Raw genomic sequence first — 14,213 nt, 5'->3', positions numbered from 1 at the left:
GAGTTCTAAATCTAGCTGCGCGATATTACAGTTTCTGTTTCATCCAATTATATCTTCTATTTTTATACTCCTATACGTGTAGTTTAGTTTTATAATTTATGATACAAGTAGTTGATTGAGACTTGGAACTAGTTCAAATATTGTAATTTATTAATTTGCAAATCTGGATACCAAACTTGGACATTTAGATATTCACCAGAGAGAACAAGTTCAATGTCTCATGGCTAATTATCTTTCAATCTTCTCGGATGTTCTACAAAAGACCAAAGCTGCTTGTCATGATGTTATAGTTGGTGATGCTTTGCCCATCAAGCAGCATCCCTGTCATTTAAAATCCATTGAAATTGCAGTACTTAAGAACAGAAGTGCAGTACATGCTCGACAATGACATTAATGAACCAAGTAAAAGTGACTTAACATGGAGCTCACCTTGTATTCTCGTACCGAAACCTGATGGCACCTACCGATTATGTACCGACTTTAGAAAAGTGAATTCTGTCACGAAAACATATCCTTATCCGATTCCTAGAATTGATGACTGTATTGACAAAATCAGAAATGCAAAATTTGTCAGTAAATTTGACCTGTTGAAAGGTTACTGGCAAGTGCCATTGACTGAGACTGAGCCAAAGAAATCTCTGCATTTGTGACTCCTGATGGTCTCTTTCAATACAAAGTGATGCCGTTTGGTATGAAAAATGTTCCAGCTATCTTTCAGTGGATGATTCATTCCCTTCTTCATGACCTTCAAGGATGTGAAGCCTGCATTGATGATGCTATCATCTACAGTGACACATGGGAGGAGCATCTCCAAATCACACGTGCATTCTTTGACATTCTGGCAAGAGCAAACTTAACAGTGAACCTCGCAAAGAGTGACTTTTGTCGTGCTACTGTAGAATATTTAGGTCATAAAGTAGGTCAAAGTTATATTATACCTATTATGGCTAAAGTGGAGGTTATTGCAAAGTTCCCAATTCCTACAAACAAGAAAGAGTTGATGAGATTTTTGGGCATGACAGGTTTTTACAGAAAATTTTGTCCAATTTTTTCTTCAGCAGTTGGTCCACTTACCAACTTATTGCAAAAGAGGGTTAAATTTGTATGGACAAAAGACTGCAACGGATCATTTTGTAAAATTAAATCTGTTCTCATGAGTATAGTAAAGTTCTTTTAGCTCTGGATTTTTCTAAGCAATTTAAGCTTATTGTAGATGCTAGTGATGTAGGAATCGGTGCTGCTTTGTTTCAAGAACATAGTGACAATGTAGATAGTTTCAAAGAAACTTACAAAATGTCAACAGAATTATTCAACCATTGAAAAAGAAAGAGTGTCTTGCTTTGTTATTAGTTTTGGAACATTTTGATGTTTATTTGAATGTTACTGTACAGCCAATTATTGTTTTTACGGATCACAACCCTCTCACTTTTTTGCATAAAATATCAAACAAGAATCAAAGACTCACAAGATGGAGTTTATTATTGCAAGAGTATGATATTGATATCAAACATATCAAAGGCAGAGACAATGTTTTCTCACATTATCACCAGTTAGAGATTGACTTTACCTATGTGAAACAGCCATGTAAAGATTTTTCTGTCTCACTCTGCTGTGACATCATTTGATTGTGAAGTCATATATTTTCCATGATTTACGTTACACAGTGAAGATTTACGTTACACGGTGAAGTAAAAATATTTTGCATTATCTTTAAAGGACACATCGCATGTTTTTAAACTTTTTTATTTTTTCAGCAAAATTAATTCATTTCATGCCTAAAACTACTTTACATGTATTTTAAATGAAACAGTTTGCGTAGTTTTCGAGTTTGAAAGCGATGAAATTCAAATCTTGCGATATGCATATTTTTTTCGATATTTTACGCGCCATTATCTGTGACGTCATATGCGACCTCGAGCGAGAAGATTTGAAAACAGTTGAAAACCATTTCATAAACAGATTAGATTTAATTGACAAACAAACAATTATCACATTAACAGCTTGTAAATAACACTGCATTAGGATGTTTTGTGCCGTTTAAGGGTGTACTTGCTGTCAGTAGAGAGGATTTGGACTGTGTTTTTTTTTTCAATTTTCGAAGGAAGGTATGAGGGACAAGATGTGAATATATTTTGTCGGCACAACGACTTTGTCATAAAAACCCCCAATAGAATTTGTCCCTGTACTTTTTCAAACAAGCACTTGGACAAATACGTAGATAAACTGCGAGAAAATGGTTCTATCGAAGCTACGCACTGTTACATATAGGCCTACGGCATATGCTTTCCGTTCTGCTCTCGAATTCAATGCACACTCGCACCAACTGACCTTCACCTTGTAACAACATATAGGCAGAACTTTGCTTGCAGTGTCTACCAACTGGTAGTTTTAAAAAAGAGAAATTTAAAGATAAAAGATAATTGAACTTTCAATTATAAATAATAAAATATAATATTTCCCGACTTTGAATTGAATTATAATGCTTTCATTTTTTTTAAGGAACGCGTACGTGTTTACAACAACAGCACGCCGCGCTCCCACTTCCTAAGTAACAACGTGTTGATAACAAAAAATAATGATTAGGCCTAATAAAATTGCTTTAATAAAATAATTTAAAAGTATTGTGATTTTCAAATTACGTTTGATCATTATTATTGTTTTTTTTTTTCGAAATGCACCCGTGGCAGTAGGCCTAGTTGTCAATGATACATAATCGTATCATAATTTAGGCCTATCTAACTTCTCCAAAAATAAATTTAATAATAATTGCACTGTTTATTTCAGAAAAGCAACAACGCTAATTACAGTTGTTTACAGAAATGGCATTAGCAAATTGTGTTTAGACAGTGATCCCATGTAAACATTATTTACTCGCAAATTTATGCAGATTTCATACTGTCTCGCTTTTCTCGCTACATTTGGGTCGCTATTTGTATGCACTGGTGGCTAAAAGATATAAGACTCGGGAAATTTGTCAACATCGAAATAAATGTTATCCATGGTAAATAAATTAGGCCCCTAAAACCCGAGTTTTTAAAAATATCTAACACTACTTTTACAACAAGTTGATCGACGAAGGTCGCATATGACGTCACTGTACCACGTGACTACCTATCTAATTAACTAGGCTTTTTGAAATCGGGGCTTAGATTTAAGTTCATATTGTGGCTAATTATCGCAATACTTCAGCGAACGAACTATTACAATTAATTTCTATAAGCATAAGGAAGACAAAATGCATATAATTCTGTATACTTTGAAAACACGAGATGTGTCCTTTAAATTTTGATGTATATAGGTGGACAACCTTGGTTTTTTAGTTTACACTTACAGTGTACAAACCATTTTCAGGTACCGTATTTTGTCGAATATAATACGCACTTTTTTTTAGAGAATATTTTTGTGCCAGAAAGGGGTGCGTATTATATACCACAATAGGTTTTTGACCTTTTTTTCCAGATGAAACTCGGCGATTAAGTAGTGTAATATTTCACTCAAAGACCAAGGCTTCGGATACTGTACGCCTTTTCACATTCACCTATTTATTAACTAGAAAATTCGACCTCAAGAAAATTACTACAGAAACGTAAAATTGCAGAAAATGTGATATATATATTTACAATATCTAAATAATTCAATTATCATGAAACAAACAGCCAATCAAATTGCATTGGATCTGACTATTCATTACATCGCATGCCGCCATTATTGAAAGCATGTGTACATAATAATGCCTTGACACGTGCTAAAATTGTTGGAAAATAATTTTGTCACTTGCTAAAAGTTTGTTTACTGTAAGTTTTATGAATAGGCCTAATTTTTAATGAAATACTTATTTGAATCTTTTAAATAACTATTCTTGCGTAAAAGCGTGTGTTTTACGAAGCCATTGTTGTGTACACTGCTTTTGTTAGATACCCCCTCCGGGTAAAGAAATACCTAACAAAATTTTTTTTCACACATTTTAATAGTCATCGTAGTTAACGAGGAGTTGATAATTTGCATCTTTGTACCTACCATGGTGTGTTGATTACAGTAAAATAAGCGATAGTTTAATTGTTTAATTTTATTTTTATAACATCGGCTATTTGATTGATTTTAAGTTTCAACAAAGGAAATATCGAGTCAGTTAAGACTTTAATGCTACAAAATCTCGTGCTTTGCTGAAATGAACAGGCTTGTCCGGGTTGATATTTCCCTGAAGATTCTCATTGAAGATTACCGCGATGTAGACTTCATCTCAAAAAGTTTGCAAATTATTGTGCGTTGTTTAGAATTCATTATTTCTGCAAAAATATTAAGTGAAAATTAACACCAAGTATAAAATAAAGATTACCGCTTGGTCAAAATTTTTGCTGCGTATTATACACCCGAAGTGCGTTTTTTCACCAACTTTTAGGCTCAAAGTGGGGGGTGCGTATTAAACACCACTGCGTATTATATTCGGCAAAATACGGTATGCTCTTTCTGCCTATCTATTTAGTTTTTGCATCGAAGTTCAAATGAGGATTTTGATAATTTAGAATTTTCTCAAAGCTCCTAAATCTATGCACTAAACTGTAGGTAAAACATGAGAAAAATAATCCTTCATTATTTACTCACGTGGGATAGGGAAATTCCACCTCTGGAACAAGATTCGCTGTCTAGAACTTGGCAAAGCCTCGTCCTAGATGGTCCTAAGACTGCGAATCTTGTCCCCTCGGTGGAATTTCCCTATCCCACACTGGTACTAATGAAGGATTCTATTAATAGTAGATGCCTTGTCAAGAGTGTCTTGAGTATGTTTTGTTATTCTGTTGTTGGTTTGATTGATGTGCATTGTATATTTGAGTTTCCATTATCATTCAAACTTTTTTAAGGGGAGGTGTTGTGTATTGCTATTTGACTTAGATAGTTCTAGAAAGTGAGGTTTATTTCATTGACACCTGTGACCGAGCTTGTTCTAGACTAAGCTATTTTTAGTAGAAAGATTACATAATGGTTGCATCATTGTCTTTCAAGAGTGTACAAGAAAATTCATTCCTATTATTTATACACTGAAATTCTTGGGATAAAAAAAGCTCTGGTTAGACACTTTACATGCTTTTTGGATTATTATACTGGGAATTACGATTTTGGATTAATATTTTTGCGTGTGTAGATTCTGTTTAGATTTATTATTCAACTACCGTATTAGAGTTTTTGCTATTATAATTTTCTTTCAATTAGTAATTGTAAATAAATCTTAAATTGCCTTTAGTTAGTAAATTCTGCTGCACTATATCAAGGGTTTGTTCTGACCCATAACAGTACATCTACACAGCGTGTCCTTATCAACTACAAACTCTCATGAAATTCTGTTGAGCGGTCTCAGAGGAGTTGTGCTGACAAGAACAGGACAGATGGGCTTGAAATTCTAAGTTCAAAAGGGGCATAATTCCCAGAAAAATTATTGAATCAAAATTATCTGGGGATATGCACATCTACAGAGTGTTTCCTTATCAACTACAAAGTTTCATGAAATTCTGTTGAGCGGTCTCAGAGGAGTTGTGCTGACAAGAACAGGACAGACGGGCTCGAAATTATATGTTCAAAAGGGGCATAACTCCTAGAAAAATGATTGAATAAGAATTCCCTGGGAATATGCATATCTACAGAGTGTTTCCTTATCAACTACAAAGTTTCACGAAAATCTGTTGAGCGGTCTCAGAGAAGTTGCGCTGACAAGAAAGAGACTGATGAACTGACAGACTGACGAACGGGTCAAAAACACTCCACAACTTTGTTGCTGGGGTATGATAATTTAAAAAATTCATCTCTCTCCCGCACTTTTTAAAGTGTCATTTAAAATCTTAAGACAAGACCTTGATAATTATGTGAAATTTTTTAAATTGACATTAATCCTACTATACGAAAGCCCATGAGCTCATTTTCGTAGCTGAAATTTTTTTTTTTGCATTATAACACAAAACTTTCGTGAATAAACACACAACTTTTGCGAATTAATGCGAAACATTCATAAATAAATGTGTAACTTTCGCATTTAACGTGTTATAATTCAAAACTTTCGCGAATTAATGCGTACACTGTAATTTTTGTGTTATATAATGCAAAAAATTTAGGGGTGAAACGATGCATCGTGATGTGGCCGAATCGCGGTGTAGAGGTCTCGATTCGATGTTCGAATTATTTAAACAAATTATACTGTATATGCTATTGAATGCAAAGTAGAATTCATATTTGTAATTGATTAATACCAGTGTTGCTTAGCTAACAGCAGCTTTTAATAAGGGGATATAAATTTTCATACATTGAAATCAAGCCTTAAAATGTCACAGAATTTCAAAGAACTATCAACCACTAAATCTCTGAATTTGTTATGTTATCGAGTAAACTATGCTTAATATACATTTGCTTTTGATTCATTTGATATCCTGAAAAAAAAACCAGAATGTCTCTAGAAAGCACTTGGCGACCTAAGTTATTCCAATAAAAGATGAATCCACACTTTTCAAGGGTTATGGATTAGCAGTAAATCGTGGTCTCTTGTTTAGAAAAATGTAAACGATAAAAGAAGCAATAATTTCTTCCACTCTTGGAGAAATAAATGACAAAATCTTTTGATTTATTGAATTACTTTTATAAGGAGAACTTACATTTTTTTCCAAAACCCCTTAAAATTTGTGTCATTTTATTAATTTCACCTAATTAAAAATGACAGAAAATAGTAAAAATGACTACATAGGAGACATATTTCAAGCCCTATAAAATCTGTAAAATCCAGGAGATTTTAGGGGGCTTTGCCCCCCCCCCCCCCTAGTCCCCATCACTGGCAGCTCCCAGACCCCCTGCCTCATTAAGTTGTGCCCCCCTAACCACAAATCCTGGATCCACCCCTGTTATGTCCCTTTGCTGTCATCTTTTGGAAAAACCCATAGAATTCTCACAGCAACCTTTGTAACTACCTGTTTTATAATTTTGTCATTTGATTTGCTTTTGGTTTGGTTTCAACATATTTTATTGTCTAGAAAGACCTCTCCAATGTGACAATTAATAACACAAAATATGTACAACAGAATTAAAGGTGAATAAGATGATCATAAAGCAGTCAAATTATATCAAGAGATATTCAGATACAAAATTACAAAGTACAGCTAGACAAGTTTTAAATTATCGTTTTCTTCATTGTCATGAACAAATTACATGTATTTCATGTTACTGTTTTTGATATTGAGCGCATTCAATCCATAAAATATTGTTTATAAGCAAAATCTATGCTTTATAACCTATATGGTACACGTGTATTCGCGAACGTTACACGTTTATTCACGAAAGATATGCATTTATAGGGGCTGTAAGTCTCGTTTCTTGTCACTTCTGGTGAAGCATTTCCGGTGACAAACAAATCCGATTCAGTATTACGAGTATAGAATTGGGCCAATTGCACATCTGAAAAACCAACGCTTATGTGTAAATCAGAGAACGCTGTGTACCACAACCATTTATTATGTCCCAGTTTAACAAGTTGACATACATTGTCAATGCAATGGTTCAATTGTCAACGGAGAACAAGTTGTATAAAGTAGCCAGGTAACTGCAAGTACACGTTCATCTTCAACTTCATGAATGACTATTCAATAATTACGCAACTCATTTATACTTTAAATTTAACTTACTTCTTCGCTTTTAATTCAAACAACTAGGCCTATTATTGTTAATAATTAGACATACAAATGTACAACTTGTAACAAGTAGATAATTTTGTGATGTGGCTTAAATTGAGGGTGGGTGGGATGTTATGGGTATATTATGGCCTATTACTTGACTGGGTTTTTTAATTATCAATATTTAAGCAATTTGGAGAAATTGGTAATATTAAGATAACTTTATCATATATGGCTTGATTAAGTTTGTATATATTTAGCAAGAAATTACAGGACGGGGGGAGGGGGAGGGGCACTTCTCAGGGGTCGAAATTAACTTTTTCTACCACAGGCTAATTTTAGCCTGTGGGTAAAAAAATCCACAGGCTAAAATGAAATTTAATTAACCTACAAGCTAAAATAAAAATAATGGAATAGTGCTCTTTTTTCATATGTTTTTTTCTTTTAAATCAATGATTTTCCCCATCATTATTCATTACTGAGCCTAGTGGGTCAACAGGCATCGTATGGACAAGACACTAAGTTGCGTAAGTCATATGGTGCAATGTTTAGGTCTCTTGATTATCGCACCTCTAATCCACAACCTGTTTACCGTAGGTCTAAATCCAGTCTTCCAATTTCATGCCACATCAGGGTTGTCACTAGTGAATTTTCAAAGCGAATCCGGGACTCATGGTTTTATAAGCAGCACAATCACGAGCCCCATGAACTTTTTTAATAATCATCTACACGGTGAGCAGTGCACTCGTGTCATCACTACAATCCGACCTCAATATGACAATAAATCAATTTAGATAGGACATTCTCATGATTCTGATAAAAATAACTACCGGAATACTTGGTACAACAGAAACTCTGATATTTTTTTTTTTTTTTAGATAAATGAATAACGAAAACCTTATACTTGGAATTCAATTTAATCACCCCTATAGGTGAACATGTCTATATTTTTCATCATAATGCGATGTCCTACCACTAAAGCATTTGTTTGACTCCGAGTTTCTTAAAAAATCGTAAAAGAAAAATCCGGATAGAAACGGTTGTTGAAATCAGTCATTCATGTAAGCATTTGTATGATTCAGAGTGCAGGTATAAGAAAAGCGAATAGTGGATCACCGTAAAAAACGAATATGATACGATACGATCATAGTTTGTAAATCAGCACTCGCTAAAATTTTCGAGTGTCCACTATTTTTACTTGCTATTTTTCAAATGTACTCGCATTTTGCGAGTATATCTCGCTAATTTCGAGCCCTGACTTCTTGTCTAAAGATATCAGGAGGCAAACGCCGGAGAGAGTAATTGCAGGGGTTGCTCGATCCTTCCAATAATGTGGTAGAGAATTTATAGAATGTGTGTCTTCTGTATAATTAATGCCTGTTGTAAATTCTCTTTTTATAGTCTTCACTGTACATTATATATAAAGTTTTTCTTACATTTAGAATATAGTATTTTCTCCCTCAAGTCCAGCCATCCTTACTATCATCTGATACAGGGCCAGCTTTTGTGCAATATGAATTATTGTGTTTCGATTGTTTGGACTACAGCCGACTGCATGCAAAATTATCCGGATCATCAAGGACTCTTAGTGGACAAAGAACATTGCAAAGTGATTGAATTTTATATCTGCAACTTGATTATTTGGACAACAGCTGACTGTGGAATTATCCGGGATCATAAAGGACTCTGAATGGACACATAACATGAACAGAATTATTCTTTCAATATTTTCATTCCTGAATGGATTCAAAATCAACATGTATTGATAAAATATACTTAGTAAAACAATAACAATCAGTAGTGCATTTTTTATTTATACTAAACTATTTGACACATAAGTTTTATTTCATTCATAAATGATTTGCAAAAAATAATTGAATGATCACACCTAGTGAACACCTAAACCGTTTTCCAGCCGTGGATTTTGTGGGAACTTTGCTCTGGAGTACATGTTGATCCTGTATTCAAAGTTGAAAAATAAGTGATTGCACCATTCGGTGTTACACAAGTCACTACTTTGACGGTATGTCAGTACTCACAGGAACTGTATGTCATGGCCTGGGTATCAAGGTGTCCGGGAATATTTCAAGAGATTAGTCTAAATGGCATCGATCCATTTAACCTAAATAAAAAATTGGGAGAGAAATCATTTTCATGCAATATGTTTCTCTTTATCTCAAGGAAGTTATTGTAAGTCTTACATTAAAGACACATTCTTGAATTTTGTATAAACTAATATTTTTTTTATAAACAAAACTGTGTCGAGTGCGTAAGTTTCCCCTGCTGGTACATAGCCTATCCTCAGACAAGACTCTAGTCAGACCTCCTCATGGTACACCATGGTAACTGGGCACCATGTGGCCCCAGGCTAGTTGACTAGGGATCTCGGAGTAGGTTAGAACCCCAGAGGTGCAGGGCCTGCTGGCATGCAGACACGTCCCTGCGCTCACCAATCTAACCCCCTGCCACTGGGTATTGGTAATGCTATCCTAGATAGCCTGTCTCAACCTGGGTGACAGTAGCTAATGCAGCGTGCCCAACATACTTGGATGCAATGGTGCATGAGCAGTGGTCGTAGTGGTCATTGCTGTACGAGTACATTTAGCTCTAGTTAGCTGGGAACGGTGGAGGTCTTGGACTGCCAGAAGTGTCTCAAGTAGGTAAAGGATGGGCACCCAGCCATAAAACTGCCCAAACAAACACATGTCCAGTCGAATTATAAGAAGAAATCAAGACGGTGCCAGTAGCACTAATATTTTTGCATCGGTTCTCTAAATGTTGGAACCATGCGAGGAAAGGCTAATGAAGTGGTGGAGACCATATCCAGAAAGAAGGTTGACCTGTGTTGTCTTCAGGAGACCAGATGGAGAAATGAAGGTGTCAGAAAGGTAGTGGGAAAGGATACCAACTGCAAGTTCTACTGGTCTGGGAATGATAAAGGGACAGGTGGAGTGTTCTTTGTTCTTTGTCCACTAAGAGTCCTTGATGATCCGGATAATTTTGCATGCAGTCGGCTGTAGTCCAAACAATCGAAACAGTGGCAGAAAAGTGGTGGGAGAAAGTGTTTGAAGTGAAGAGAATATCATACAGGATAATACTTGTACGTCTGGTTGTCGGTAAAGTAGTGTTTGCCGTTGTATGTATCTACGCTCCACAGGTTGGGCTCAGTGATGATGAAAAGGACAATTTCTACGAGCAGTTACAGAGCCTTGTTGTGACTGTACCTGGTACAGAGGAACTGTTTGTATGTGGGGATTGGAATGGACATATCGGTTCTGCTCCTTGTGGGTATGAGGAAGTACATGGTGGCCATGCTATTGGCAAGAGGAATGCTGAAGGAGAAAGACTACTTGAGTTCTCTGTCGCTAATAATTTAGTGATTGGCAACTCGGTGTTCGAGAAGAGGCCAAAACATCTAGTCACATACCAATCTGGAGGGAGCATGACACAGATAGACTACATACTATTTCGGCACAGCTTTAGAAGATATGTCACAAATGTAAGAGTCATCCTGGGTGAAGAATGTGCATCCCAACACAACCTGCTCCTGTGTGATCTTCAGGCGCAGAGTTCTCGCAAACGTAAACATGAGTTTTCTCCACGCATAAAACTGTGGAAGCTGAAGGATCCAATCATTCAAGCTGAATTTGCTGAGAGATTTGCTTCATCCAATTAAGATACGCAAGCAGTCAGCATAGAGGAACACTGGAAGAGACCAAAGGATGGGTTGAATGAGGCTGCAACTGATGTGTGTGGAGTGTCATCCAAGCACAACTGGAAGAAACCACTCTAAGTCAGAGGCCGATAAAGAGGTTTTTCTTAAAATAAACCCCAAGTCAAGTGACATCTACAAGCTCGCAAAACTGATGCGCCGTGACAATCAAGATGTCTTGGGTGAGAAACCAATAAGGAACGACTCTGGTGAACTCTCATTGGATGATGAAGCGAAGATACAGTCATGGAAGCAGCACTATGAGCGCCTACTGAATGTTGAATTCCCATGGAACCCTGATGAGCTGTCAGATGAACCTCCTGTGGAAGGACCTAGTAACCCTATTACACGGGAGATGATCACAAAAGCAATCAGTAAAATGGGTATTGGCAAAGCAGCAGGACCATCTGGTATAGTTGCTGAGATGCTGAAACCAACAGGTGAACTGGGGGCAAGTCTGGTGCTGGAACTGATTGAAGCCATCATCAGAGAGGGGTGCATACCTGCGGAATGGGAAGAGAGCTTTATAGTCAGCCTGTACAAAGGTAAAGGGGATGTGCTAAACAGAGGTAACTACTGTGGACTCAAACTTATTGATCAGGTCATGAAAGTCTGGGAAAGAGTTGTTGAGCAGCTGATCAAACAACAAGTACAGATTGATGACATGCAATTTGGCTTCATGCCCGGTAGGAGCAGTACAGACGCAATCTTCATCATACGCCAAGTCATGTAGAAACATCAGGCAGCAAACAAACCATTGTACATGGCATTTGTAGACTTGGAAAAAGCTTTCAACTGTGTCCCGAGAAAGGTCATCTGGTGGGCCCTGCGTAAGTTAGGAGTTGCGGAATGGCTGGTTCAAGTGGTGACGTCTATGTACACCAATGTACGTAGTAGGGTACAAGTCAGTAACAGCTATAGCGATGAATTTGAAGTTGGAGTGGGCGTCCATCAAGGATCGGTCTGAAGTCCCCTTCTATTCATCATTGTCCTCGAGGCTCTATCACTAGAATTTCGCACCAGCTGCCCATGGGAGCTCCTATATGCTGACGACCTGGCAATAATTGACACCTCGCTTGAATCACTCAAGGTACGTCTGGACAGATGGAAGAGTAGCATGGAGGAGAAGGGTCTCAGAGTGAACATGGGTAAGACCAAGGTCATGATCGCTGGTCCCAACCTCGACTTATTGAGGAAAACAGGCAAACACCACTGTTCTGTATGTCTGAGTGGAACAGGCAGCAACTCAATCCTCTGCGCACACTGTTCAGAATGGGTGAACAAAAAGTGCAGTGGCATAGAGGGCCCTCTCAGAGCAGATCCTCACTATAAGTGTTTGCGCTGCGCTGGTGCGGCAAGACCAATAGATGGCAGACCAATGACGGAGGTTGGTATTGGTGACAGCACGCTTGAGGTAGTGACAGACTTTTGCTACCTGGGCGATATGCTGTCATCAGGTGGAGGCTGTGAACTCGCAGCAGCTACACGTTGCAAGGCTGCCTGGAAACAGTTTAGAGAGCTGCTACCAATCCTAACCAACAAGCACCTACCAACAGCTACTAGAGGGCGTGTATACTCCTCATGTGTCAGAAGTGTGCTTATGTATGGCTCCGAAACTTGGGCTGTTTCTGCTAACACTAAAAAGAAATTGCAGCGTGACGACAAAGCAATGATAAGATGGATCTATTTGAAGAAGCCTGAGCAAACCATTTCGTTTGAATCTCTCCTCGCTCAAGTCAACTTAAAAAGCCTCGCAGACATCATGCAGAAGAGCAGACTGCGTTGGCTGGGACACGTTGAGCGCAGCACTGGCTGGATTGCTCAAGTCCGACAACTGAACGTACCAGTGGAGAGGACCACTGGCAGACCCAAACTGTCTTGGGAGGATGTCGTGAAGCGGGATAGGAAAACCCTGGGTATGGATTCCATCAACCCTCATCACAGACAGGAATGGAGAGGAAGACTTAGATCGAGACTGGACAGTCAGGCCCCATCCTCAGCAGAGGATTAATTGATGGCCTGATCAACAAATAAACTGGATATGATGATGATGATGTTTATATACAATATTAAACTTGTTTTAAATAGGGAGAGAGGATAAAAAAATGAATGCAGATGGAGAAGGTTTGTTTAATAATAATAATATTCCCAGTGTACAATCAATACTGTTGTACGAACTTTAAAACATAACGTATCACATGTATGTTATCAAATTATACACCCCCCCCCCCCCCCCCCCCGCATTAAGTATACTAACCGAATTTCAATTAATCCACTTTCTAAAACAATACTATCACTTCTTTTTGGAAATTGTGTAAATATCACATTTATCAAGGTCTCACTGCAATAATGCAGGCCTCCGAGTTTTTTACTATACCCCCCCCCTTTTTTTAATGTCAGAGAGGGCTACATTATCGCAGTTAAGCAATGTCATTCACGCACGGCGCCGATAAGAAATCAGTGATGAAGTTTTGTTGTATATGGTCATGGAAAGAGTACTATTTAGTAGTGCTACAGCTGCCAAGGTCTAGGAATGTTTTTCATAAAAATTCTCTCTATAGATCGTAAAATCATGCTCCTCCCTCTATAAACATTTGATTTATACAATTTCAAGCATGACTGCATGTGACGTATAACTTTGTACATCTTGATTTGTGAATTATAAATAAATAAAAGTAAATCTATTTAGATGTACCAGAGCGTATATATAACTAAAGACTGATGATCGGTATGAAGGCCCTAGATGTGGTAACAAACAAAACCAAGATATTTACTATCTAATGGAAATAAAGTTTACTACCGGTATTTGAATGCATTTATACTGACCTCCACAACTTTCCCCATAACGTCCACTTCTT

At 37.3% G+C, this 14,213-nt stretch overlaps 1 protein-coding gene and 1 long non-coding RNA gene across 3 annotated transcripts in view; one reads left to right on the top strand and one right to left on the bottom strand.

Annotated features, from left to right (window-relative positions):
* Positions 1–9,478, top strand: part of LOC130046752 (uncharacterized) — a 21,445-nt gene extending 11,967 nt beyond the window's left edge. The window contains exons 1-2 of the long non-coding RNA XR_008795752.1: positions 1–7,569; positions 9,086–9,478. The exon at positions 1–7,569 is cut by the window's left edge and continues 11,967 nt beyond it. This is a non-coding gene — a long non-coding RNA (uncharacterized LOC130046752). The remainder of the gene's footprint in view (positions 7,570–9,085) is intronic.
* Positions 1–14,213, bottom strand: part of LOC125647819 (tyrosine-protein kinase JAK2-like) — a 155,013-nt gene that overhangs the window by 34,600 nt on the left and 106,200 nt on the right. Inside the window, exon 21 of one of the 2 annotated variants that reach the window (XM_056139556.1) lies at positions 5,765–9,765. The exons of the other annotated variant lie outside the window; for it this stretch is intronic. Coding sequence (XP_055995531.1) covers positions 9,742–9,765 — 24 coding nt within the window. The 3' untranslated portion in view covers positions 5,765–9,741. Of the gene's footprint in view, positions 1–5,764; positions 9,766–14,213 lie in introns of those variants that run through there. 2 annotated transcript variants of the gene reach the window in all.

This window comes from Ostrea edulis, chromosome 6 (genome assembly GCF_947568905.1).
Source record: "Ostrea edulis chromosome 6, xbOstEdul1.1, whole genome shotgun sequence".
In the NCBI taxonomy this organism is placed as follows: Eukaryota; Metazoa; Mollusca; class Bivalvia; order Ostreida; family Ostreidae; genus Ostrea; species Ostrea edulis.
The sequence above is the reverse complement of the archived record's forward strand: the minus strand, read 5'-3'. Positions and strand labels throughout refer to the sequence as shown.